Consider the following 23,490-nt stretch of genomic DNA (forward strand, 5'->3'; position numbering starts at 1 on the left):
CACGGAACAGGGAAGTTCTTGCGAGGCACCTTCCTGTGTTCCCGTGTCAGACTCTCGGCCCATCTAGCTTAGTATTGTCTGCACTGGCTGACAACAGCTCTCCAGGACTTCAGAGAGAAGGTCTATCCTAGCTCTTCCTGAGGATGTCTGGGACTGAACCCTCCAGGTATGGTTGGACTCCAACGCCCATCAGCCCCAGGCTGGGATGATGGTGGCTGGAGTCCAGCAACATCTGGAGGGCATCATGTCGGCTATCCCTGGCCTACACTGATGGACAGCATCTCTCCAGGTTTCCAGGTGGGAGCCTTTCCCAGCTCTCCCTGGTGTTGCTGGGGATTAAACCTGGATGCGAAGAAGATGCTCTACCACTGAGTGACAACCCTTCCCCAGAGGTGAAAGACATGGATGGGAGGAGGATGTTTGGGGCGGGCGGCTCTCGCACTCACTAATGAAGGCAGAAGCGGGTCGGATCCTCCGGCAGTGCTTCTGCCTCTTGATGGCCATGGTGTCCTGTGGGGAGACAAGAGGGCAGCCCGGTGAACCCCTCCAAGGCAGCAGGGAGCCTGAGGCTTGCAGACGTGGGATCTGCCCAGAGCTCACCCGTGGGCAAACTTACAATGCTGGAGCCAAGCTCATCGTCCGTGGTCTCCTCGTGGTCACGGAGCCGGGGCTTCCCAAACTGCTCCGGGAGGGAGGCGTTGTCTTGCCCTCCAGAAAGCCGGCGGAGGTGGGTGATGTGCTGGGCCTGTGTTTGGGGAGGACAGGAGAGGGAGGCTCCCAAATGGACATGAGGGAGGGGTGTGAGTGGTGCTGGAGGGAATGTGATCCTAGAGAGTCTTTATTTGCTTTTACATATGGAATTGTTTTTATTGTTGATCCTTTTATTGCAAAATCACTTCGAGATATTTTTATGGGAAGTGATTCCTAAAGAGAATCAATTACATGCGTACCCACATGCATGCACAGGGTGGTATTCGACATAAGCAAAGGTGAATGCTCCGTCAGTGCAAGGATTCCTCCTTGTGCAACAGAACATGGGAGAAGTCCCTTCGCACACGCAGACGTCATTCTGCTGGCATAATTATTTAGTTGAGTACCATCCCTAAATACAGTGAGTTTTGTGGGACTCCCATTTGCATTCATCTTCCCCCATAAAAAAAAAACACAAATATTGGTGGCCATATTCCCAGCAGGACAGAAAGTGGTGTCCTCGCTGCCAACCTCAGATATGTAAGGGCTTTCATGCATTTGCTCAGTGGTGATGGGAAAGCACTTTGTACATGCTCTGGGGGGAATTTGTTTGTTGGTATTTTGTGTAAGCCAGGGAAAAGACCTGGTTCAACCCCCACCTCCCCCCTGCACTGGTTCCAGGGTTGAAACTTGGATTAAATTAACTCATGGTAATGTAGCATTTAGGATTGTGGCGAGGGTTGGGGAGGAGGAGAAGGAGGAGGGCTTGCTCTCACCAGACTCTTGTGGGCATGATACAGCTCCTGCAGCAGCTCTTCTACAATGGTGTTGGTGAGATAGGTCACCACCGACAGTTTGACCTCGCTGAGCAGGGATCAGAGGTCGAGAGGGTCAGAGAGGTCAAGCACACATCCTCACACGCCCGTGCTCAGATACTCATTGTCGGTACCCTCCCATCCAAGCCCCTGCGCCAGACCCCAGCGGCCCTTCATATCACATACTAATCTTGTTCCCAAGTGTCATATGGTGGTAGCTCAGTGGTAGAGCATCTGCTTTGCAGGCTGAAATTCACAGGGTCAATCTCTGGTGTTTCCAGGTAGGGCTGGGACTGTCCCTTGCGTGAAACCCTGGAGAGCTGCTGCCAGTCAGTGCAGACAGCACTGAGCTGGATGGACCAAGGGCCTGACATGGCGTAAGGCAGCTTCCTGTGTTCAGCCCTTCTGCATGGTTTCCCCCCTCCCCGCAGGGTTTAGGGACACCCCACACCCTTCCCCTTTCTCACTTGAGCTTGTTCTGAATGTCCTGGCCAGCCTGTTCCAGCAGAGCCCCCCGGATGAAGTTGCGGGGCACGGTAACGCGCTCCGAAACGGCTGCCAGCATCTTGTCGTGCTCTTCAGCTGCCTGGACGGCGTGCGGGCACAGCTCCTGAGTGAGGGCAACCATGGACTCCAGGATCACCTGGGGAAGAGAGAAGCAGGAAGAGAGATGCAGGAGAAGAGCATCATGGGATACCGCAGCCCCAACGCCAACCCAAACACAGGAGGGGGCCCCTCTTTCTCGGGAATCAAATCCGCCCTTTCGCAGAATGCAACACACATTTGTTACCCGGTTACTAAGGGTGCCTTCCCTTCAATTTATTTGGTCACTATGACAACCACAGGAGACAGGGCCTTGGGGCCTCTGGGAGCAGACCTTTCCACAGCACAAGAGTGTGGAATCTTTTACCGAACCAAGGGCCGCACTCCTTTCCGGGCAACCTTTTGGGGCCACCGACCAGTGGTGGGAGGGCGCAGCGGCAAAAGTTGGCCGAGCGATGAATGTAGATTTTAGTTTTGTGCTAGTTTCTACACACCTTTCTCTATCCTCCATCGAGGCAAGCAAGAGGCATCCTCAGAGTGCAGGGACACATTCCAGCCAGGCAAAAACACTTGCGGTGTGGACCAGGCACAGTGAGGGGTGTGGCCTGCAGAGAGCCCTAAGAGCCAGATACGTGGCCCACAGGCCTGAGGCTTCCGACTCTGTCCTGCAGGCCCGGGACCAGAGCTGGCCAGGTTGGGTCCTGGTCAAGGGCCCCTGTGGCTCAGAGGGGCCCCCAAGGGGCTCTTCATTAGGATGGGAGGGTGGAGCCCGCTCCTAGGCACCCCCGATATGGGAGGGGAGGGCTTAAATAAGCCCTCCTTCCTCACCTACCTGTTATGTTAGTGCATCAGTGTGCGTGCCTCAGCGTGTTGCACACACATACCTGCCATCGTCCAAGATGGTGACAGGGGCATTCCTAAGGGTTGATGCCTCTGCGGCCATTTTGGATGATGGCATGAGTGTGCACATAGTGCGGGAGAGCATGCACACTGACACTAAAGGTAGGTGGGGCAGGCAGGCCTATATAAGCTCCGCATGGCCTGTTTTGGAGGGGGTGTCGGGGCAAATGTCGCTGCAGGCCCAGGCAGGCAGCTGCCCAGAGGCCCAGTCATTCCTGGTGCCAGCCCTGCTGTCCTGCCATAGCGTATTTGTGGTAGGCACTGGCAAGATACTCTCCCCTGGTTCAAAACACATCTCCCATGCTGAAGACAGAATTTAAAGTGCCATAGGTATTGGCACTTTAAAGAAGAGCCAGGGGTGGAGTGGTGGTCAGTGTCAGACTAGGACCTAGGAGACCAGGGTTCAAATCTCCGCTCAGCTGTGAAGTTCACTGGGTGATCTTGGGCCAGTCCCTATATCTCTTAGCCTAACCTACCTCATAGGGTTGTTGTCAGGATAAAATGGAAGTGGGGGGGAGAGGATGCTAACTTGAGCTCCTTGGAGGAAAGGTGGGAAAGTCATAATGAATATAAAAACAAATAAGTCTGGAACTCCCCCTCCCGTTACCTGCAATTCCTTGTCCACTGCTTTTGATACTTCATTGGCCACCGACTCTAGCCTGTGCCTGACCGGCCCATCGCTGGCCAAAATGTGCCCGAGCTCGTACAGGCTGGGGAAGAGCTGAGGGAGAGAGACCAGGAAAGGTGCTTAATCGGAAGATAGCAAAAAGCACACACAGGTATGAAAACCATCTACAGAGTCCTTCCAGACACTCCAGACAGGGAACAACTGGGAGAAATTTAAACTTATTATGGGCAGTGCGGGATATGAGTGTGCGTGTGTGTGGAGACAATCCATTGAAGTTCAGGCTGTGCACATACCATACCTTTAAAGCACATGGATTCCCCCAAAGAATCCTGGGAACTAGTTTACCCATCATAGAGCTACGTTTCCCAGCACCCTTAACAAACCACAGTTCCCAGGATTCCATGGGGGAAATAGTGTGCTTTAAAAGTTTGGTGTGTACGGAGCCTCAGGCCAGATTAATTAAAGGTCAAACTAGATGTGATGTCCAAGTATGTGATTAAAAAACGTGTTTACCCTAGAGTGGCTCCAATTCATGCCAGAACTGAGCTACTGGGGGAGGGTGGTTTTCCCCCCAACCTTTCTCCCGATTGTAAGGGGAAGATATAGATAATGGTTTAAAATATGCGTATAATGTGCTGAAATCATTTATATGTGCTTAGATTTGCTTAGAAGATGCTTAAGATTTATTATAACTAGTATATAGTAGTAGTTTGAAATTGCCCCCCTTCAGAGTTGGAGAAAAAGCATTCTCCCTCTCCAGGAAATCTGGGCATACAGCTAAAATAGTAGATTTAAAATGAACAAGTCTGAGTTAGAACATAAACAATGAACAGAACAGGAAAATACCTTAGTAGGATTTTCTGAACAGCCAGCAATAACCTGGCCAATTCACCTATGAATTGATATTAATCTCTTAGAACATCTCTAAGAGGATGTTTATGAGACAGATATCTATGAGAACAGAAAGGTGCTTGTTTGCAAGACTGTCCCATGAGTGTTTATGACAAATATGTGGGAATGAATTTATGAAAAAAGACCATAGGAACACGTCTTCCCATAGAAAAGAAAGTGTACAAAAAGCCAGGTTTCATAGCACTCAGGCCCCCCAAGCTCTGCTACAGTGGGGGGGGTGGTTGAAGAAAGCAGGAGAACCATCCATCTATTCCATCCATGACATCTGATGGGTGATGTATCATGTTGTCCTTGTATTCCTATGTCCTTTGTATTTTGGCTCTGTGGTTTACCAAAGCCTGATCCTTGGCTGGGGCTTTCACAGACCAGAAGGGTGGGCAGGGTATTTACCAAGGTGGAGAAACAGTATCAAATGGTGGCAGCGGTGAAGAGATAGTGTATCATCAAGTATCCACAGCAACCCAGGGCTGTATGCTTTATTGGCACAAAGATACAGGGGGGTTGTGGCCTGCAAGTGCACCCAGACACAAAGTAACAATAAGCCAGAAGGAGACTAAGGCAAAGTCTCTAGGCAATATTGTGAAATAGGGAGTGGCTGGTGGTACTGCCTAGCAGTGGGATCTTGCGAGATCTGTGCTAGAGCCGGTGAGAGAACAAATAAAAACCAGGATCCTGACTGAAGGGACCTGACAGGTGGTGGCCTGAGGTGGGATCCTGACAGCGCTGACGTAGAGCGCACTGAGGGACAATAAATCCGGGAAACGTATGCGAGAAGAAGGTTTTCTCTCACCGCCCGTGAATTCTTGGCTTCCTTCATGAGCTCCCGGGCGTAGAGCACCTCCTCCTGGACAGCATCGGCAGAGCAGCTTCGCAGCACCCGCACCTCTTCCTGGACTCTCACACACAGGCGGGTCATCATCTAGGGAAGGGTAAGACACAGGGCCATTAACTCCTGCCCTGCCCAAGAGGTGCCAAGTCCTTCACCCTCCCTCGCCACTGGCCAGCCGGTCAGCAGCCTCCAGGGTGGAAAGCTGTGCTTATTCCATCCAAGAATTCTGCGGCATCCCACGTCGCCTGCACCGAGTCCCGGGGATAGGAAGGGCTGGCGAGCGGGAGCTGTACAGGGAGATGGGAACGTTTACTTGCTCGGCGCTATTGGTGACGATTCCTTGGTGGAGGCGGAAGGCTTGGTCCTGGGGGACCTTCTGCGAGTGGTTGTTCCTAAGGAGGCACCACTGGATCTGAGGGCAGAAGCGGGGATGGGGGGGCAGGAAGAGACGGGGAAAGTGAGGCCAAAGTGAGGGCTTGGCAATTCCCCTGTGTGCCAGCAGAGGGGGAAGGCACATGCAGGAATGGGAAAAACCTATCAATGTCAGTTTCTCATTTTTCCAATCTTAAATCCAATTTTTCCCATTTCTGCAGCAGTTTGTGAGGAAAAAAATATCTTCATGAAAATTCGTTAGGACATTACTGCAAACTTTTCCTAACATACATATTTTTGCACGCAGTTTTGACTAATACACACATTTTTGCAAGCAACGTCCCCCAATGTAATGCATTTTTATATTTTATTTCCACTCATATATGTACTGTTATGTATACTTTCCCCCAGTATATGCCTTTCAAATACACATTATTTGGCTGCACTGCAAAATCTGGAGAAGTGCAAATGTCAAAGGATCATTGGGTTTTGGTTTGTGGGCTGGTTCAAGGAGCGTAGATTAGGCAGCTTCTCACTAAAATGCAAACAGAATCAAATTCCTCCCACCATCCCTGGGCGTACGGGTGGATGTGGGGGCTCACCTTTTGCCACACCTCATCCGTCCTCTCGGGGGTGTTGCGATAGGCTGCCGTGATGTCACTCATAGGAAAGGACATGAACTTGAGGGTGTAGTTGCTGCAGAGGAGGGCATTTTATTTATTTATTTAAAAGCATTTAAAAACTGCTTACTTATTAAAAAAACCTCTAAGCGGTGTACAATATAGAAGCAATGAAAAATGGAAAAATGGACTGCCTTCAAGTCAATCTCAACTTATGGCTACCCTATGAATAGGGTTTTCATGGTAAGCCGTATTCAGAGGGGGTTTACCATTGCCTCCCTCTGAGGTTAGTCCTCCCTGGCTGGCTAGGGCCTGCTCAGCTTGCCACAGCTGCACCAGCCAGCCCCTTCCTTGTCCGTAACTGCCAGCTGGGGGGCAACTGGGCTCCTTGGGACTCTGCAGCTTGCCCACGGCTGCACAGGTGGCAGGGCACGTAACCCCTGAGCCACTCCCTGTGGGGGTGATCTTTAGCTGGCCCTTGACACCCAGGAGACATGAGCAGGGATGTGAACTCGCAGACTCTGGACTCCCAGCCAGGCTCTCCACCCTACTGTGCAAAGAACATCATTTTAAAAAAAGGGGGGGCGTGAGAAGCCATGTTGGCAGCGCCCCATGGCAAAGGCTGCTTTTTCATGTGGCTGTAAAGGCCCAGACTGCATCTTAAGCGTAAAGGCTTGCATCAGAAGCACAATGGTCCTTTGAATGAGTCCAGCCCAGTCCACTGGGGTCAACTGGAAGCAGAGAGGTGTCGCCACACTCCAAGTCCACCTCCCTCCGGCCAAACTGCCATTTCCCAACCCAAGGTTCTTAACGTGTGTTTCCTAATGAATGTATGTGGGAAGGGGAAGAGATTGGGAGCATGGAAAGACTAGGCATGGACAGGATTCACGGCCCCCAGAACCCCCACCTTTCCAGTCTTGATTGCCCCATATATTAAAAGAAGCCTTTGAGCTACTGTTGCATGTGCTTATGTATGAACGCAAATGCCACATGACACAAGGAGTCGACTCGAAGGGTTGTTTCTCAGAGATTAAATTATGCATGTGGTGACCTTAGCACCTCATATTCAATTGGGGTGAGTGGTCATTTGTCTCAAACAACTCTTGGAACATTTCTAAGGTGAATTCTTCAGCTACCAGGAACTAGTTTTGGAGGGCTTGATATGACAAAACTTTCAGAGATTCATTATTTAAGATAAATGCCCTCTTCTCTACTGGGACAACAATGGGATAATGTGGCCTCACCATACGCTTAAAAATGTGGGTTGATGTGACATTAAGCAGCAATTACCAAACACTGCCTTTTGGGAAAAGTGAACTGAGGCTTAATTCTATCCATCCCTCATCTTCCACTTCTCTGTATCACCATTCATTTCCTTATTATCATGTAACAAGTTTGACTGAATGAACATGTCAACCAACCCACAAATGCGACACACCTGAGATCATTGTTCCACTGTATATCAACTCATTGGCTTAATTAGTAACCATATCACCAGCTAGATAACAAGAGACTCAACTAACTGAACCGTTTCACACATCGACAGCCTGTCCAGCCATTAAATTCAGTTGACTTCCCTACCATCCAATGAATCCTTCAAGGCAAACTAGTTACCTTTGATAATCCAGCCCAATTAGTCTACCAGCTACTCCATCCACCCACCCACCCAATGATTTGTCAACCCAAGCAGTGATTCTGTGCACCTCATTTACCAACCCAAACAACTTGTCAACTCAGTCAGCAATTCATCCTCATTATTAGCTGAAAACAAAGTAGGACATGATTCTGTTTCATCCCAACGTGGACCAAGAAACGTTTGTTGATGGTGATGATGATGCCCATAGGAGGACATCCGCCAGTGGGAGGACCAAGTCACTCAAGTCACTCACTTCTCCAGAGCCCGGGCAATGTCCTGGAAGCCTTGTGCAGTTGTGTTGTTCTTGTCCCAGGAAATACTCCTGGAAAGCAGAAAAAAGTTGCGGTCGTGATACCGTCTCTTGTTATGCCTGTGAATTCCTTACATACCCCCAGCAATAGAGTCCCTTCCCATCTCCTGTGCTGGCAGAAAGTGGAGTTATAGGAAGCATCCTCTGCTACATGGTAAAGCCTTGTCCTGAGCCAATTTCCAGGATACTCCATTACATCACATTCTCATTTTGATTCCAACCCACCTCAGGGTGCTGTTGATCTGCAGGGCTTTGGAGAGCATCTTCGCCCCAATGTCTTCCATGCCATTTCCACTCAGGTCTACTTTGGTCAAGCAAGTATTGCTGCCCAGAGCGTTGATCAGGATGCTGGTGCGGGTTTTCAGCCGGGAATCGGCAACAGAGAAAGACTGCAAGGACTTTGGGTGACAGTTTAGGAGAAGAGATTGAGTATGGGTCGCAGACCCTCAACAGAGCCCCCTGCCTCACACCCTCCCCCTCAGTCCATCCAGGGCACGTCCAGAGGACCTGTTTATTGAGCATTGATCCTGATTTGCTTGAAGAGAGGTTAGACAATGTTGGCTATTGAGCATTCATTCTGATTTTGTTTGCAGGGAGATGAGACAACGTTGCGTCAAAGCAAGGAGTATCCTGCACTTTCCATCACTTTCCTTACTACAAGAAGTCCATTCTTTGGGAGAAGCAGATTTGTTGCCCAATCAACTATAATTGCAAAAACCTAAACTTGCCAGTATGTGATTGAATCACACCCAAAAACAGTGGCAATCTGGAAGCGCCCTCAGTTCACACCCAGGGCCAAACCAATCCTGATGGAGGGGTTGGTAATATCTTGGTAATATCTCCCAATTCCCCCCCCCTTTAATCCCAAGCAGTGAAGGAGGATGAGGGTGTTGCTCATTTGATCTGGGAAGCAGTGCTGGTGCTGGGGGTGGAGGAAGGGGGAATTTAACCCCTCCCTCACTGCTGTTTCTCTAGTCTAAATCTCCCCCCTGGGGAAATAATATAGGCACAAATACAGGTTTCAGCATTCTCCCTCCCCCTGAGCAGGTAACAGTAGCTTTGAGTGTGTCTGGGGTGGGTGGGGTGTCAATTTATATCAGGAAACAGCTGGGGATAATGGTTAAACCACCTGCACCCCCAGTGCTATTTCCCTGGCAAAATTTTAGAAGAAAAAAAGACAAGCAACAAACCTTGCCATTTGGAAGTAAAGAAAAAAGTTGGGAGATCCAGTCACACACACGCACAGGGCTTTTTGTGTGTGACAGTACTAACTGGTAGGGAGTACTACATGCACCTCTTTTTTTTTACTGTCAGCCATTTGGTCCATGGCACTTCTATCAAGATGTGAGTACCAGCACCTCATTTTTTTACCAAAAAAGCACTCCTCGCACACCCACACATGGTATCATGCTTGTTTTGCCCACAGGCAGGCCTGGCGCCACAGGGAGGCCAGGTTGGGCCCTGGCTGAGGGCCCTTGCAACTCAGAGAGGCCCTGAAGGGGCTCTTCTTAGTGTGGGAGGGTGATGCTCACGATCCATGGCTGTGTTGGGTCCTGCAACCTGAAGCTGCCATGGATCATGGAGAGGTAGCTCCCAGGCACTCCCCATACAGACAGCACAGGTTTCAATAAGCCCACATGTGCCCCCCACCTGCCTCTCCTGTCAGTGTGAACACCATGCACACTGCGAGCACATGCCTGCCATCACCCAAGATGGCAGCAGGGGCTTCCCTAAGGGGATGACGCCCCTGCCACCATCTTGGTTGATGGCGGGCGTGCACACATACCAATGCAAGAAGTAGGTGGGGTATGCATGTGGGCTTATTATGGACTGTATCAGGAGGGGGTGTTGTGCTACGGCACCGCAGGCTCAGGAGAGAATGGTCCCCAAGGGCCCAGCCGTGCCTCACACTGTCCCTGCCCACAGTTTGTAACTCAACACCTGCACCCTCCAGCCCCTTCTTCAGCCCAGACATCCCACAAATTCCTCTTTCTCCCAGCAAAGAACTTACACACTCTTCCTCTTGGATAAGCTGCACAATCTTCTGAAGGATCTCCTCCAAGGTTCTGGGAGGAGACATGTCATGTTGAGAAACAAGAGAACATTTGTAAAGGAAACGCACAAAAAAAAAAAAAAGTTAGTCCGGTTGATGAGTTCTCATATTTTGGATAGGAAGGCTTAGAAGCCGTGATTCAGAGCACTGAGTGGGCAGGCAGGGAGGGAGGCCAGCTTTACACTTCAAGTGATGCCCTGTTCTGACTGCGGAGCCAAGTCAGCCTCTGAGGCTTTATAGACCCACGTGGAACCCTATTGGTCCCCTTGTGTCACATGATGCCCTTGTATTTACTTCCAAATGCACTTCCATTGGTGAGTTAGACTGAAGGCATGCTAGAGCTACAAAATGTGAAACTGCTGAACTGTCATTGTTACCGATTACGGAACAACTGTACTTGTGGGAGTGGGAGGATGTTCCCTAAGCACGCCGACCCTCGCTGAACTACAGCTCCCATGCTCGTTTTGGGAAGGGGGAAGTAATGAGGATTAAACTAGTTTGCTAGACTCAGATACAACCAAATGCAGATATAGCACCTGAGCTTTGGAACTCCCTGCCTATTGACATTAAGCCAGCGCCTTGGCTATATTGTTTTAGATGTCTGCTGAAAACTTTTTTATTTCAATAAGCTTACCTACACAAATAATTCATTATTAATTTCATTTATGAATTGCTTCCCATGAGGCACCCTAAAGGGATTTACAATATAATATATACAAAACAAAATGTCTAAAAACAGTTAAAAATTGCAAAAATAAAAACAAATTTAAAAAAAAGAATGATAAACATAAAAACATTTTAAAACAACAACAGCACATACATAAAACCAATTCAAATCCAAGACAGATACCAACTGGGATAAAGATTTTTGGAGGCTTGTTGAAAGAATGTCTTTAGCAGATATCGCAGAAGGCACATATCTTAGGGTTGCCATATTGCCCAGTTAGCCGGGTTTTACCCAGATTATAGCCCTGCTACCCGGAACCCGCTTAGCCCATTACGTGGCCCGGAGTTTCCGGGCGGGCACCGAGCTGCAGACACTGGTGAGGAGAAAAGAAAAGAGGCGTGTGGGAAGGGCAAGGTGGGCAGTGCTCAGGGCTGGCATTAGCCTGCCCCAGGCCCTGGCACACACACACACATTCCACCTACCTACCTCTCTTTTGACATAAATGCTGGTCAATGCGAGTGTGCCACATGCGCATCTCTCTGCCATCAACCAAGATGGCGGCAGGGGCATCAGTCCCTTAGGGAAACCTCAGCCGCCATCTTGGTTGATGGCAGGGTTGTGCCCGCAGAGCGACCAGCATTTATGTCAAGGAAGAGGTAGGTGGAGCATACAGGAGGGCGTTGCGGGCCTGAGCCCTGGGGGGGTTATGCCTGGGAGCTCCCTCTCACGATCTGCGGCAGGGTCGGGCACCCAGATTTGTGGGACTGGAATATGGCAACCCTAGCCTATCTGGTATGCAGTGGGAGGGAGTTCCAAAAGGTAGGTGTCACCACAGTAAAGGCTTGATTCTGACATTGTACAGAATTGACCTCCTGATAGGATGGATCTGCAGGATGCCCTCTTCTACAGAGCACAGAGTTCAGTTAAATGCAGGAGATGTGATCTTTTAGGCAGAACAGTGGTTCCCAAAGTGTGGTCCATTGACCACCAGTGGTCTGTGAGCTTCATTCATTCAGTTGGTCTGTGGTGTGTTTGCATTTGTGTTTGCGCTCAGGTGGCGGCACACCCACCACATTATAGATTTATATTGATTTGCAATTGCATTTTTAATTGCTTCTTTTATTTCCTGTATTTCATTGTATATACACTATATAAGAAATCAAAGAAGCAATAAAAATACAATTAAAAATCATCCACCATCTGGCACAGCATGTTACAATTCCTACAACAGGCAGGAAAAAAATCATTAAGACCCTCCGCGATTTTCAAGTGGTCTGTGGAGGAAAAAGTCTGGGAACCACTGAGGTACAATTTAGCTACCTGCATTAATTTAATTTTTTTTACTGGTTTTAATGTTAATTAATTTATGTATGTTTGCTCTTTAATTGCTTTGCGGATTTTAGCTATGTTTTACCTATATTTTTTCGTACAGTGACCTTAGAGCTCACTGATTAAGTGGTTAAACAAGCTAAGTCCAGTGCCACCTAGTGACTAAATGCTAGAATAACACCATTACACACACAACACAGGGACGACGTCTGGCCCAACCCACCGGGATTTGACATTGAAGTTCTTCCCCAGCCACAGGTGCTTCAGGGACTTGTTCTTCCCGAGTGCTGGGACGAGGGTCAGCAAGTCCATGTCGAAGCCTAGAGCAAGGAGAAGACAGTGGCAGGATATGCTGGGAAGAAAGCGCAAGGGCAGGGCTTGAGGAAAGGCTTGGAGGACATAATGGACTCACCATTGTCAGAAAGGTCTAGGCTACTCAAGGCGCTGATTCCAGACAACTGCTCTTGAAGCACCTGGGCCCCTGGGGAGCGCAGCTAAGTGGGGAGGAAAGAGAGAGAGAGAGAAGCTGAATCAGCGACTCAGAGGCAACGCAGGAGCGCAAAGCAGCACCGGCTGGAGACTCCATGCCAGCGGGGCAGTGGAATCCACTCCGGGTTTTAGTCCGAACTCTCCAGGAGCTGTCCAAGGTGCTGCGGTTCCCATCTTCCCTGACCGCTAGCCAAGCTGGCTGCTGAAGCATCTTGGACAGCTCTTGGAAAGTTCAGACCAAAACCTAGAGTGGATTCCACTGCCCCACTGACATGGAGCCATCGGCCACCACTGCCACAAAGTAAAAGATGGGTAAGAGGCCTGTTAGTATATTAATAACAGATACTGAAATAACAGAGAGAAAGGCCACAGTAGAGACTTTTATCCTAGTCTACATCTGTATTATAATTGTTTCAAGATGTTTTCAAGAAGTTTTTATTCTTTTACTGATTCTCGTTGGCCGTCCTGGCCACTTGGGAGAGGAAGGGTGGAATAATGATGATGATGATGATGATGATGGGACTAACAGGTCAGCCTGACACTGTTTCAAGTTTTTTATCTTTTATTATTCATCTTTTAAGTTATTATATTCTCACTCCCTCATATGTGTATGCACATATATACATGCATGCATGTTTGTACGGGTGCGTATGTGTATGCATAATGCATTTTATGTATTTGAATTTTATTTTATGCATTTTAATTTATGCTAATATTTGTATTTTTATTTATTTATTTATTTATTCGATTTATTAGTCGCTCATCTGGCTGGTACCCAGCCACTCTGAGCGACGTACAAAGCAAAAACATATAAAACATCAAGAACATCAAAAACTCAGCAATAAAACTAAACAAAAACATAGAAACAACTCAGTTACAATATGTTGAAGATGCCTTGGCCTTTGACACTTGAGATATGTGTTTTCAGGGCCCTTCCTATTCCTGTGATCGTAATTTGTTTTAAACGGTTTTGAATATTGAATTTTTAATCTGTTGTAACCTGCCCTGGGTCTCTGGGTGGGTGAGAAGTCACATAATTCATCATTATCGGCAACAGCAACAGAGGCGAACCTTTTTCAGGCCAACGACCACATTCTCCTTGGGGGGACACATGTCAGTGGTGGGCGTAGCCAGAGGCAAAAGCAGCTACTTTTGCACCATCACCAGCGTGACAACGCATTGAGGTTTCGAGGGCTCAGGCTCGGAGAGGAAAAAACACAGGATGAAGATCAATCTGACAAGGGAGGGTTCTCTCACCCAGAGCCAAACACCGCAAGCTGGTGCCAAGTCAAATCGCAGAGAGCTGATCAGGAGGAGGAAACGATGTCTCAACTTGTTGGGAAGTGTTAAGGGAGTTGACCGGCTCCTAAGTTGCCGTTTGGGGCTTGCACCATTTCAGTCCGTTTTATTGTGTATTCTATTATATATGTGTGCAATTTTACTGTAGCTGCCCTGAGTGCCCTATTGTAGGGTAGAAGGGCGGGATAGAAATATTTTAAATAAATAAAATACAATAAATAATAAATAATGTCAAGATTCCAGCACTTCTTACTGGGCATCTACATGATCTCATTATCATGATGTTGCCCTGTATTCTCCTGATTCTGTGTAAGGCAGTTCCTTATATTTCTATGTGGGGCTTTTGTGGGGGGGGGGTTGTGCACATGGAAGGAACAAAGGCAGGGCCAGCTCAAGACATTTTGCTGCCTGAGGCAAAGGACAAGATGGCACCTCTTCTCGTTCCACGTACAAAGGATGACCAGACTGGCAGTTTAGTCTTGACTCTGACAATGGGGCAGTGTCATAAAAACATCAGAACAGTCTTGCAAAGGGGGCCCATCTAGTCCGGCGTCCTGTTCTCACAGTGGCCAACCAGATGCCCAGTGGGAAGCTCACAAGCAGGACCTGAGGTCAACAGCAGTACTCTCCCCACTTGTGATCCCACAACTACTGGCATTCAGAAGCATGCTGCCTCCCATGGAAAATGGAAATGGACTGCCTTCAAGTCAATCCTGACTTATGGCGACTCTATGAATAGGGTTTTCATGAGGCTGAGAGGCAGTGACTGACCCAAGGTCACCCACTGAGCTTCATGGCTGTGTGGGGATTCAAACCCTCGTCTCCCAGGTCATAGTCAAACACTCTAACCACTGCATCACACCAGCTCTCGCTGCCTCCCATAGTAGAGGTAAAACATTGCCACAGTAGCTAGGCTTGTTCTCCATAGCCCCTAAGAGCAACAAACAAGCTTAGGGAGTGCAGGGCTGGTTGTGTGGCACACACGGCTCTGTCCACTCTCCGCCCATCAGCATCTGCTGCCATCTGAAGTGGCTGCCTCACTCTGCCTAAAGTTAGGGCCGGCAATGGATAGAAGACCAGTGCACCCTCTGTGAGTGTAGATCATCTCAGTGCTACTTTACGCTTGGGGAGGTGTGATTTCGATGTGTGCAGTGACATTCTGTGAGGTTGAGCCTCTTAAAGGAAAAAGTGTTTTAATTTTATTTAAAATATCAATTAAGAAAAAAATCCCTCACTGCTAAAGCGGCCAGCTTTAGGTACATTGTTGCTCCGCCAGCCATTCATCTATGTTACATACACTAGTGTGGACAGAACACAGTGGGAGGTACACACACAAAATGCTATATCCACCAACGTAGGAAAAGTCAGGGCCTCTCCTTGTTGTTTTTATGTGGCTTCAAGTCGACTACGACTTATGGCGACCCTATGAATCAGCGACCTCCAAGAGTGTTTGTCATGAACCACCCTGTTCAGATCTTGTAAGTTCAGGTCTGTGGCTTCCATCAATTCATCTCTTGTTTGGCCTTCCTCTTTTTCTACTCCCTTCTGTTTTTCCCAGCATTATTGTCTTTTCTAGTGAATCATGTCTTCTCATGATGTGTCCAAAGTATCATAACCTCAGTTTCATCATTTTAGCTTCTAGTGACAGTTCTGGTTCCTCCAGGCATCCTTTTTATGGTGGATTCACAATGATTTGTGCTCATGATGGTGTTGGGGTGGTTGCAGGGGATGGGGGCTCGGCAAGGAGAATAAAGTTTCTGTTAGGATGGCATTGTCATCAAAATCCCCATTTATGGATGCTGTTTAGTTTAGAAGAAAGAGGATGCCGATTGAATATGGCAGGGTAAGATTCAAGATGTTAAGAATGATGAACAAGAAGCTAAGAACTCAGGTTTTGGACCTCGAGTAGCAGGAGTGGATACGTTTTATTCTGCATTCATGATGATTTGTGCTCAAGATTGTTTGGCAATGGTTATATGCGATCTCACTTTCAATACTGTTTGCGCCTGCAGAAGTTTGGGGACAGACATCCTGTTAGGGACATATTGTCAGGGTTTAACCTGAACAATAGCGATTAATTTCCAGCCAGTAACTTCCTGCTGAAATCCTGTAACCGGTTATACAGCAAATGTTCCAAGGTATTTTTGACCCCCTTTTTGTTGTGCCATAGGGCAAGAGTGCCCCTCCAGACAACAATAATGTAGTAACACTGGGGAAGCGTCGCAGAACAACTAATAAAGTGACATGAGGTACAGAGGGTCCAGGATAAATCCACCACCAATGCACTACTATTGCATCGATGAACCTGCAACTGGTACAAAATGCGGTGGTGAGACTGCTCACTGGGGCAGGGTATCGCCAACATGTCACCCCTCTGCTGAAAGAATTGCACTGGCTGCCCATTTGCTACCGGGCCAAGTTCAAGGTTCTAGTCTTGGTGTACAAAGTCCTATACAGCTTGGGACCAGGATACCTGAAAGACCATCTTATCCCTTATATACCCAGTCGATCACTGCGCTGTGCTGGTGAGGGCCTCCTGCAGATACCATCTTATCAGGAGGTCTGTTCCGCACACCGTAGGAAACAGACCTTTAGTGTGGCAGCACCTACCTTGTGGAATTCCCTCCCTTTGAATATTAGGCAGGCGCCATCTCTGCTATCTTTTTGGCGCCTTTCGAACACTTTCCCCTTTCAACAAGCCTTTTAAGTTGAGACCTATCCCAGTCTGCGTCTGTGTTACAATGGCTTAATATGTTTTTTAATAATGTTTTTAACCCTTTTAAAAAGTTTTTTTAAATGTTTTTAACGCTGTTTTGTTTTAATGTATTTTAAGATCTGTTTTTATGATGTTTTAAAGTGTTTTTAGCGCTTTGTTTGCAGCCCTGGGCTCCTGCTGGGAGGAAGGGCGGGATAGAAATTAAATAATAAATAAATAAATAATTGTTGCAGAATACGGCCACAAAACAATAGGACAAAACCCATCACCACCAGTCTGGAGGGGCCCTTAACTGCAATTCCACACATAGGTGACAGTGGGAAACGCCCACCATTCAGTAGCATTCCTTGATAGAGAATGAGTGGGAGGATGTATGCCCCTCCGGAACAACCCCAAGAGGTCTACACAATAAGCCTACCACATCCTCCCCCCTATTTTACCTCACATCCACTCAAGTCCAAGTGCAGTTCGCTGAGGTGGGTGTTGGCTGACAGACCTTGGAAAAGAGACCTGAGTGAGGAACGTAAGAACATGTTGTTGTTTTAACAAACCAACAAACAAATCTAGGTCTCTTGACAAGTGAATGAAGCCTTCCCAGGACTTTTCCGGGAGGGGGCCGAACCCAGCGGTGGAGCAACCATCTTGCCTGCAGGAGGCCCCAGGTTCAGTCCTCGGCCTCCGCAGGTGTGGCTGAGAGAACCCTGCGTGAAACCCTGGAGAGCTGCTGCCAGTCAGTGTAGACAATACTGAGCTAGATGGACCAATGCTCTGACTCAGTACAAGGCAGCCTCCGATGTTTCTGGCATTTAATCTTCTCTAAGCGTCACAGTGACTAGATAATCCCCAAACTCTCAAGAAGATCAGAACAGTCCCGCAGCTGGATCAGGCCAGTGGCTCATCTAGCTCAGCATCCTGTCCTCACAGTAGCCAACCAGTTGCCCACGGGAAGCCCACAAGCAAGACCTGAGTCCCCTCCTGCCGTTTCCAGAAACTGGCATTCAGGAGCATGCTGCGTCCGACTGTGGAGGCAGAGCGCAGCCATCGTGGCTAATAGGCACTGATAGCCTTTTCCTCCCTGAATGTGTCTAATCCTCTTTTAAAGGCATCCAAGTTTGTGGCCATCCCTGCCTCTTGCGGGAGCAAATCCCAGAGTTTGCTGTGTGACAAAGTCCTTTCTTTTGTCTGTCCTGAATCTTCCAACATTCAGCTTGGATGTCCCCAAGTTCTGGAATTATGTTGTTGTTGTTATGTGTCTCCAAGTCAACTACGACTTATGGTGACCCTATGAATCAGCGACCTCCAAGAGCATTGTCATGAACCACCCTGCTCAGATCTTGTAAGGTCAGGTCTGTGGCTTCCTTTATGGAATCAATCCATCTCTTGTTTGGCCTTCCTCTTTTTCTACTCCCTTCTGTTTTTCCCAGCATTATTGTCTTTTCTAGTGAATCATGTCTTCTCATGATGTGTCCAAAGTAAGCTAACCTCAGTTTCATCATTTTAGCTTCTAGTGACAGTTCTGGTTTAATTTGTTCTGACACCCAATTATTTCTCTTTTTTGCAGTCCAGGTATGCACAAAGCTCTCCTCCAACACCACATTTCAAATGAGTTGATTTTTCTCTTATCTGCCTTTTTCACTGTCCAACTTTCACATCCATACATAGAGATCGGAAATACCATGGTCTGAACGATCCTGACTTTGGTGTTCAGTGATACATCTTTGCATCTGTGGACCTTTTCTAGTTCTCTCACAGCTGCCCTCCCCAGTCCTAGCCTTCTTCTGACTTCTTTTGACTGGCATTATGAGAGAGGGAGAAAAACTTCTCTCTATCCACCTTCTTCATGCACCATGCATAATTTTATAACTTCTATCATGCCACCTCTGACTCGCCTTGTCTCTAAACTAAAAAGCCCTAAAATGCTGCAACTGTTCATCATATGGGAGTCATTATGTCCAGTAAATGCGGTATAAAAAATGGACTGACAGATAGACACAGATGGATAGAGACACACGGCTCAGGAATGTTCTCATTTTCCTTCACATCTCTAGTTCAGCCCCATTTCCACTGGACCACACCCCTGACCCTGCCTAGGCTTCAGCTTTTTGTCTTGTATGGTTTGGTGGCCCCATGGCATCATGAGGCCCACCCACCCCTGAGATCACTACCCCTTATCCCAGTGGTTCCCAAACCTTTCCCCCCCCTCCCCAGGGACCACTTGAAAATTGGTGATGGTATAGGCTGACCACTTGATGATTTTTCTTCCTGTTGTAGCGACTGTAATGCCCTGTGCTAGATGCTGCAGGATTTTCAATTATATTTTTATTTCTTTTCTTTTTTACGTTGAATTCCATTGTATGACTATATGCATTTCACAGAATTCAAACTATGATACAATATAAAAGAAGTAATAAAAATGCCATTAATAATCAATGGGAATATTTAATGCAGACATGCTGCAGACCATCTGAATGCAGCTCATGGACCATAGTTTGGGAACCGCTACCCTACCCCATGAAACTCAAAGGTGCCAGAAAAGACAGGCTATAGCTCACTGGCAGAACATTTGCTTTGCATGCAGAAGTTTCCAGGTTCAATTCCCGTTATGTCCAGAGAGGGCTCGGTCTATCCCCTGTCTGAATCCCTGGAGAGTTGTTGCCAATCAATGTAGACAATACTGAAGTAGATGAACCAAAGGCAGCTTCCTATGTACCAGAGACCTGGCAACCTTAGACAGCAGCACTCAAAAGTGACCACCTAGAAAACCTAATGGCCAACTAGAGTTTAATACACACATGCACAGTCTTGTTGGAGTCACACAGGACAGAGGTGTCACATGTGCTCACCTTAACGCCTCCACAGGCATTTTGATGCCTGACAAGTTTACATAGCTGAGAGAAAAGGCGCTGCAGAAAAACTGCTTGAGAGAAGGCTGTAATCCCTTTCCTTTCCTGCAGAGGGAGACAGAGCAAACAAACGCCTCCATTTTATTCCTGAGCGTCAAGAAGGTGACCCAGCCACAGGGTCTTCCAGAAAGAGGTGCCTGGGAGGGTGAGGTAGCAAAGGGGTAGCCAGTTCCTTACCTGTGGGAGAAGGTGTTTCGTGCAAGGTTGAGGTAGCTAAGCCGTGGGCAACAGCCGTGCAGCAGCGCCCTGAACAGCTACAGGGACAGATAGGCAGACAGACAAACCCACACCAAGGAGTGAGTGATAATCTCAGCCACTAAAACCTGGGCTGCCGCCACCGTCTTCCCCACATTCCCACCGCCCATAAAGTAGCATGCTTTCCACACCACCACCCACACACCCGGAGCGTGTGGCTCTCTTAAAACCTTACGGCATCCACTGCACAGTCTGTGGAGGATACGTCCAGGTGAACCAGTGCGTTTGGCTGGGCGAGGAATGAATAGAAACCCTAGAAGGGAAATGATGTGATCGTAAACCAAGGAACACAGTGAACATTTAGTTTTTAAACCATGGGTAGGGAAGTTGTGGCCCTCCAGATGTTGCTGAACTACAGCTTGCATCTCTCTTAGCCATTTTGCATGCTAGCTGCTGGGACTGAGGGCAAGCTGTTGTCCAACAACATCAGGCAGGCTACAGGTCCCACAAGCTGTACTTCAAACTGGATTGTAATATATATATATATATATATATATATATATATATATATATATATATATATAAACAAAATAAAAAAATTGCTTAAAAACAACCAAGAGTTAAAGACGAACAAATTTATTACAGCGTATGCTTTCGTGTCCACTTTATCAGATGCATAAAATGTTATGCTAAGTTGCAGGGACATATATATACAGTTGAGGGGTGGAAGGGACTGTGAAAGGTGAGGTCAGATCACTCAGGCTTTTAGAATTACAGGACACTGAGATCTCTTGACAAAGACGTGTCTGCTAAAATCCTGTAGCATTTTATATCACAAATGTTCTGGGTTTGTGGGGGGTATTTTTGTCCCACAATTGTTGCGCTGGAAGTGCAAGAGGGCCCTTCTAGACTGCAACAACATTGGGGAGGTGTTGCAGAACGACTGATAAAGTGGAATGATGTGTGGACACTCCAGTATAAATTCATGATGAGAGCAGTATTATTGTGTCAATAACATGGTGAAAAATAACCACCTGTCTGGAGAGTCCCTCATCAGGATGAATGATTAATAAAGACTGGGTGCAAGTAAATCAGGATGAATGCCCCCAAACAGGTCATCTGGAGGGGCTCTACACCTCAAAAGTTACAATGCCACATGTGGCGACTTTGCAAGGCTGGGGTCACTCACATTGGCCTCCTCGGTCCCCAGTAACCCTGGATTTTTGCTCAGGTCAAGATGGCGAAGGGAACTGGTGAAGGCCGGATTGGCTCCAAAGGTCTGGCACAGAATGGAGAGTCCTGGAGAAGGAAACAAACCCCCTAACTGACATCATCAGTTGTTTGTGCAGTCCTCTGAATATTTGATCCTTCCTTTGTTCAAAACAACCCTGTGAGGGTAATGATACTTATTCTTAAGAGCGGCCAGATGCAAAGGAAGACAGGGCTCCAGTGTCCATAAGAGTTATGGAGAGAACAGAGCTTCTTTGGCGGGGTTACTTTTTTCAGCTCTGCAGCAATGTGATTTGAGAAGTTGCACGTGCCAAAATTCTCCCCTCTCTGCAGCTTTTAAAGGTACAGGAGCTCTGTCCGCTACTGCGAAGATTCAGTGTTGGGCTTTCCTGTTGCCACTCACCTTGCAGGATATAAATCACAATCCAAACATACATCAGTTTTACATGTGAGGAAACCGAGGCTGAACACAAGACTTGCCCAAGTAAGCTTATGACAAAGCTGACATTTGATCTTCTTCTGAATCAAAATCTAGGAGTGTTAGATTTTTTTCCCCCTCGCATATCCTAACAACAGTGATGCCTATGCTCCATGCACTCACAGTTGCTGTGCTCCAAACACTGAATCAGTCTAGGTATCAGAGCCAGCATCTTGAGAATCCCAGCTCACGTGAAGGAAACAAAACAAAGCAACAAGTTTGCAGTCCTTATGAGGATACATCTCAAAAAGCTTGCTGTGAACCGCCCAGAGAGCCATAGGCTAGGGGCGGTATAGAAATGGAATGAAATAAATAAAATAAAATAAAAAAGCATGAGCTTTCGGTGAATCAAAGAGGCAGCAGGACAGGAAACGACTGGGATGTCAACAGAGTGGGGCTGGTATGTAGTGAAGCTGTTTGGCCATCCCCATGGCTAACAGAAGCAGGCTAAACCATGCAAAAAACAAATATAGATAAATGTAGATAGTTTTATTTGCATCATATGCATAGAACAATGTTGCTTTTCTTAGAAAAGATCATTAGCATAATCTTAAATCCAAAAATTATGGGAGGCAGGGATGGAGTTCTGTCTCTCCCCACACCATCCAGAGTTTCCTGCAGATCTGCCCTCTGCAAGGGTTTCCAACACCAACCTTGTAGGGTAGCGGCAGAGCACTGGACTTGAGGGGGAACCCAATTCAAACCTCTCTGCTCGTCCTTGACTTTGGGCCTGTCTTTTTCTTTCTTTCTCAGCCTAGCCTACCTCATAGGTTTGTTGTGAAGATAAAAAATGTGTGTGGGGCGGAGGAAAACCATGTCCACTGCTGTGAGATCTTTGGAGGAATTGAAGTAAACAAATATAATTAATTAGTACAGTACTCCAGAGCCTTTTCTTCTGTGTCCTCAGCCCACCAAAAACACCCACCAAAGCCAACTATACCTTTAGCAGTGATGCTGGTCTTGGAAAGGCAAAGTTTGCTGAGGCCCTTGGGGAAACACAACAGCTGCTGGCTCAGGATGCTGAGGCCTGTGGAGAGGGCAGAGGGAGAGAGAGGCAAAGAGTTCAGAAGAATCCCTTTTAGGGTTGCCAGGCTCAGGGCCTGAGAATAATTCTGTATCTTTAAGAGAAGAGAAAATTCAGACAAGTGCAGATTTTCTTGCAACACTATAATGGGAAAAAACATTATCATTCTCAGGCCCTGAGCCTGGCAACCCTAATCCCTTCCTACCCAAAAAGCCTCACTGGTTCAGGATCCCTAGGAGGAAAGGTTGCAATATTTGGGGCTTTTTAGTTTAGAGAAATGGAGAGTCAGAGGCGACACAATAGAAGTGTATAAAATTCTGCATGGCATGGAGAAAGTGGATAGAGAAAAGAACATTTCCATCTCTCAACACTCGTGGTCATCCAATGAAACTAAGTGTTGGAGGATTCAGGAGAGACAAAAAAAGCACTTCACGCAGTGCATAGCTAAACTATGGGATTCACTCCCAGAGGAGGCCGTGAATGCCACCGACTTGGACGCCTTTAAAGGAGGATTAGACAAATTCATGGAGGATAAGGCGATCACTGGCTATCGGCCACAATTAGGGTTGCCAGGTTCATGCCTGAGACTGATCCTGTATCTTTAGGAGAAGAGAAAGTCAGCCAAGTGCAGGTGTTCTTGCAACTCTGTAATGGGGAAAACCACAAGGTGGAATTCTCCCTTCCCTCTGCACAACTTTTAAAGATACAGAAGACCTCTTGGTTGCCAGGCCCAGCCTCTAAGAGGTCTTCTGTATCTTTAAAAGTTGTGCAGGGGGAAGGGAGAATTCCACCTTGTGGTTTTTCCCATTACAGAGTTGCAAGAACACCTCCACTTGGCTGACTCTCTCTTCT

The 23,490-nt window shown here is 47.5% G+C and overlaps 1 protein-coding gene across 2 annotated transcripts in view; it reads right to left on the reverse strand.

Moving 5' to 3' along the window:
- CARMIL3 (capping protein regulator and myosin 1 linker 3) overlaps nucleotides 1-23,490 on the reverse strand; it is an 87,279-nt gene that overhangs the window by 13,815 nt on the left and 49,974 nt on the right. For both annotated transcript variants that reach the window (XM_061589143.1, XM_061589142.1), the window contains exons 12-30: nucleotides 22,555-22,641; nucleotides 21,096-21,205; nucleotides 20,142-20,219; nucleotides 19,889-19,965; nucleotides 19,652-19,756; nucleotides 17,249-17,318; nucleotides 12,717-12,798; nucleotides 12,528-12,624; nucleotides 10,267-10,321; nucleotides 8,481-8,653; nucleotides 8,199-8,267; nucleotides 6,292-6,385; nucleotides 5,631-5,729; nucleotides 5,279-5,407; nucleotides 3,556-3,669; nucleotides 1,973-2,148; nucleotides 1,467-1,554; nucleotides 617-745; nucleotides 447-510 (exon numbers count right to left, since the gene is read on the reverse strand). In XM_061589143.1, the coding sequence (XP_061445127.1) occupies nucleotides 447-510; nucleotides 617-745; nucleotides 1,467-1,554; nucleotides 1,973-2,148; nucleotides 3,556-3,669; nucleotides 5,279-5,407; nucleotides 5,631-5,729; nucleotides 6,292-6,385; nucleotides 8,199-8,267; nucleotides 8,481-8,653; nucleotides 10,267-10,321; nucleotides 12,528-12,624; nucleotides 12,717-12,798; nucleotides 17,249-17,318; nucleotides 19,652-19,756; nucleotides 19,889-19,965; nucleotides 20,142-20,219; nucleotides 21,096-21,205; nucleotides 22,555-22,641 (1,896 nt within the window). The remainder of the gene's footprint in view (nucleotides 1-446; nucleotides 511-616; nucleotides 746-1,466; nucleotides 1,555-1,972; nucleotides 2,149-3,555; nucleotides 3,670-5,278; nucleotides 5,408-5,630; nucleotides 5,730-6,291; nucleotides 6,386-8,198; nucleotides 8,268-8,480; nucleotides 8,654-10,266; nucleotides 10,322-12,527; nucleotides 12,625-12,716; nucleotides 12,799-17,248; nucleotides 17,319-19,651; nucleotides 19,757-19,888; nucleotides 19,966-20,141; nucleotides 20,220-21,095; nucleotides 21,206-22,554; nucleotides 22,642-23,490) is intronic.

This window comes from Rhineura floridana, chromosome 11 (genome assembly GCF_030035675.1).
Source record: "Rhineura floridana isolate rRhiFlo1 chromosome 11, rRhiFlo1.hap2, whole genome shotgun sequence".
In the NCBI taxonomy this organism is placed as follows: Eukaryota; Metazoa; Chordata; class Lepidosauria; order Squamata; family Rhineuridae; genus Rhineura; species Rhineura floridana.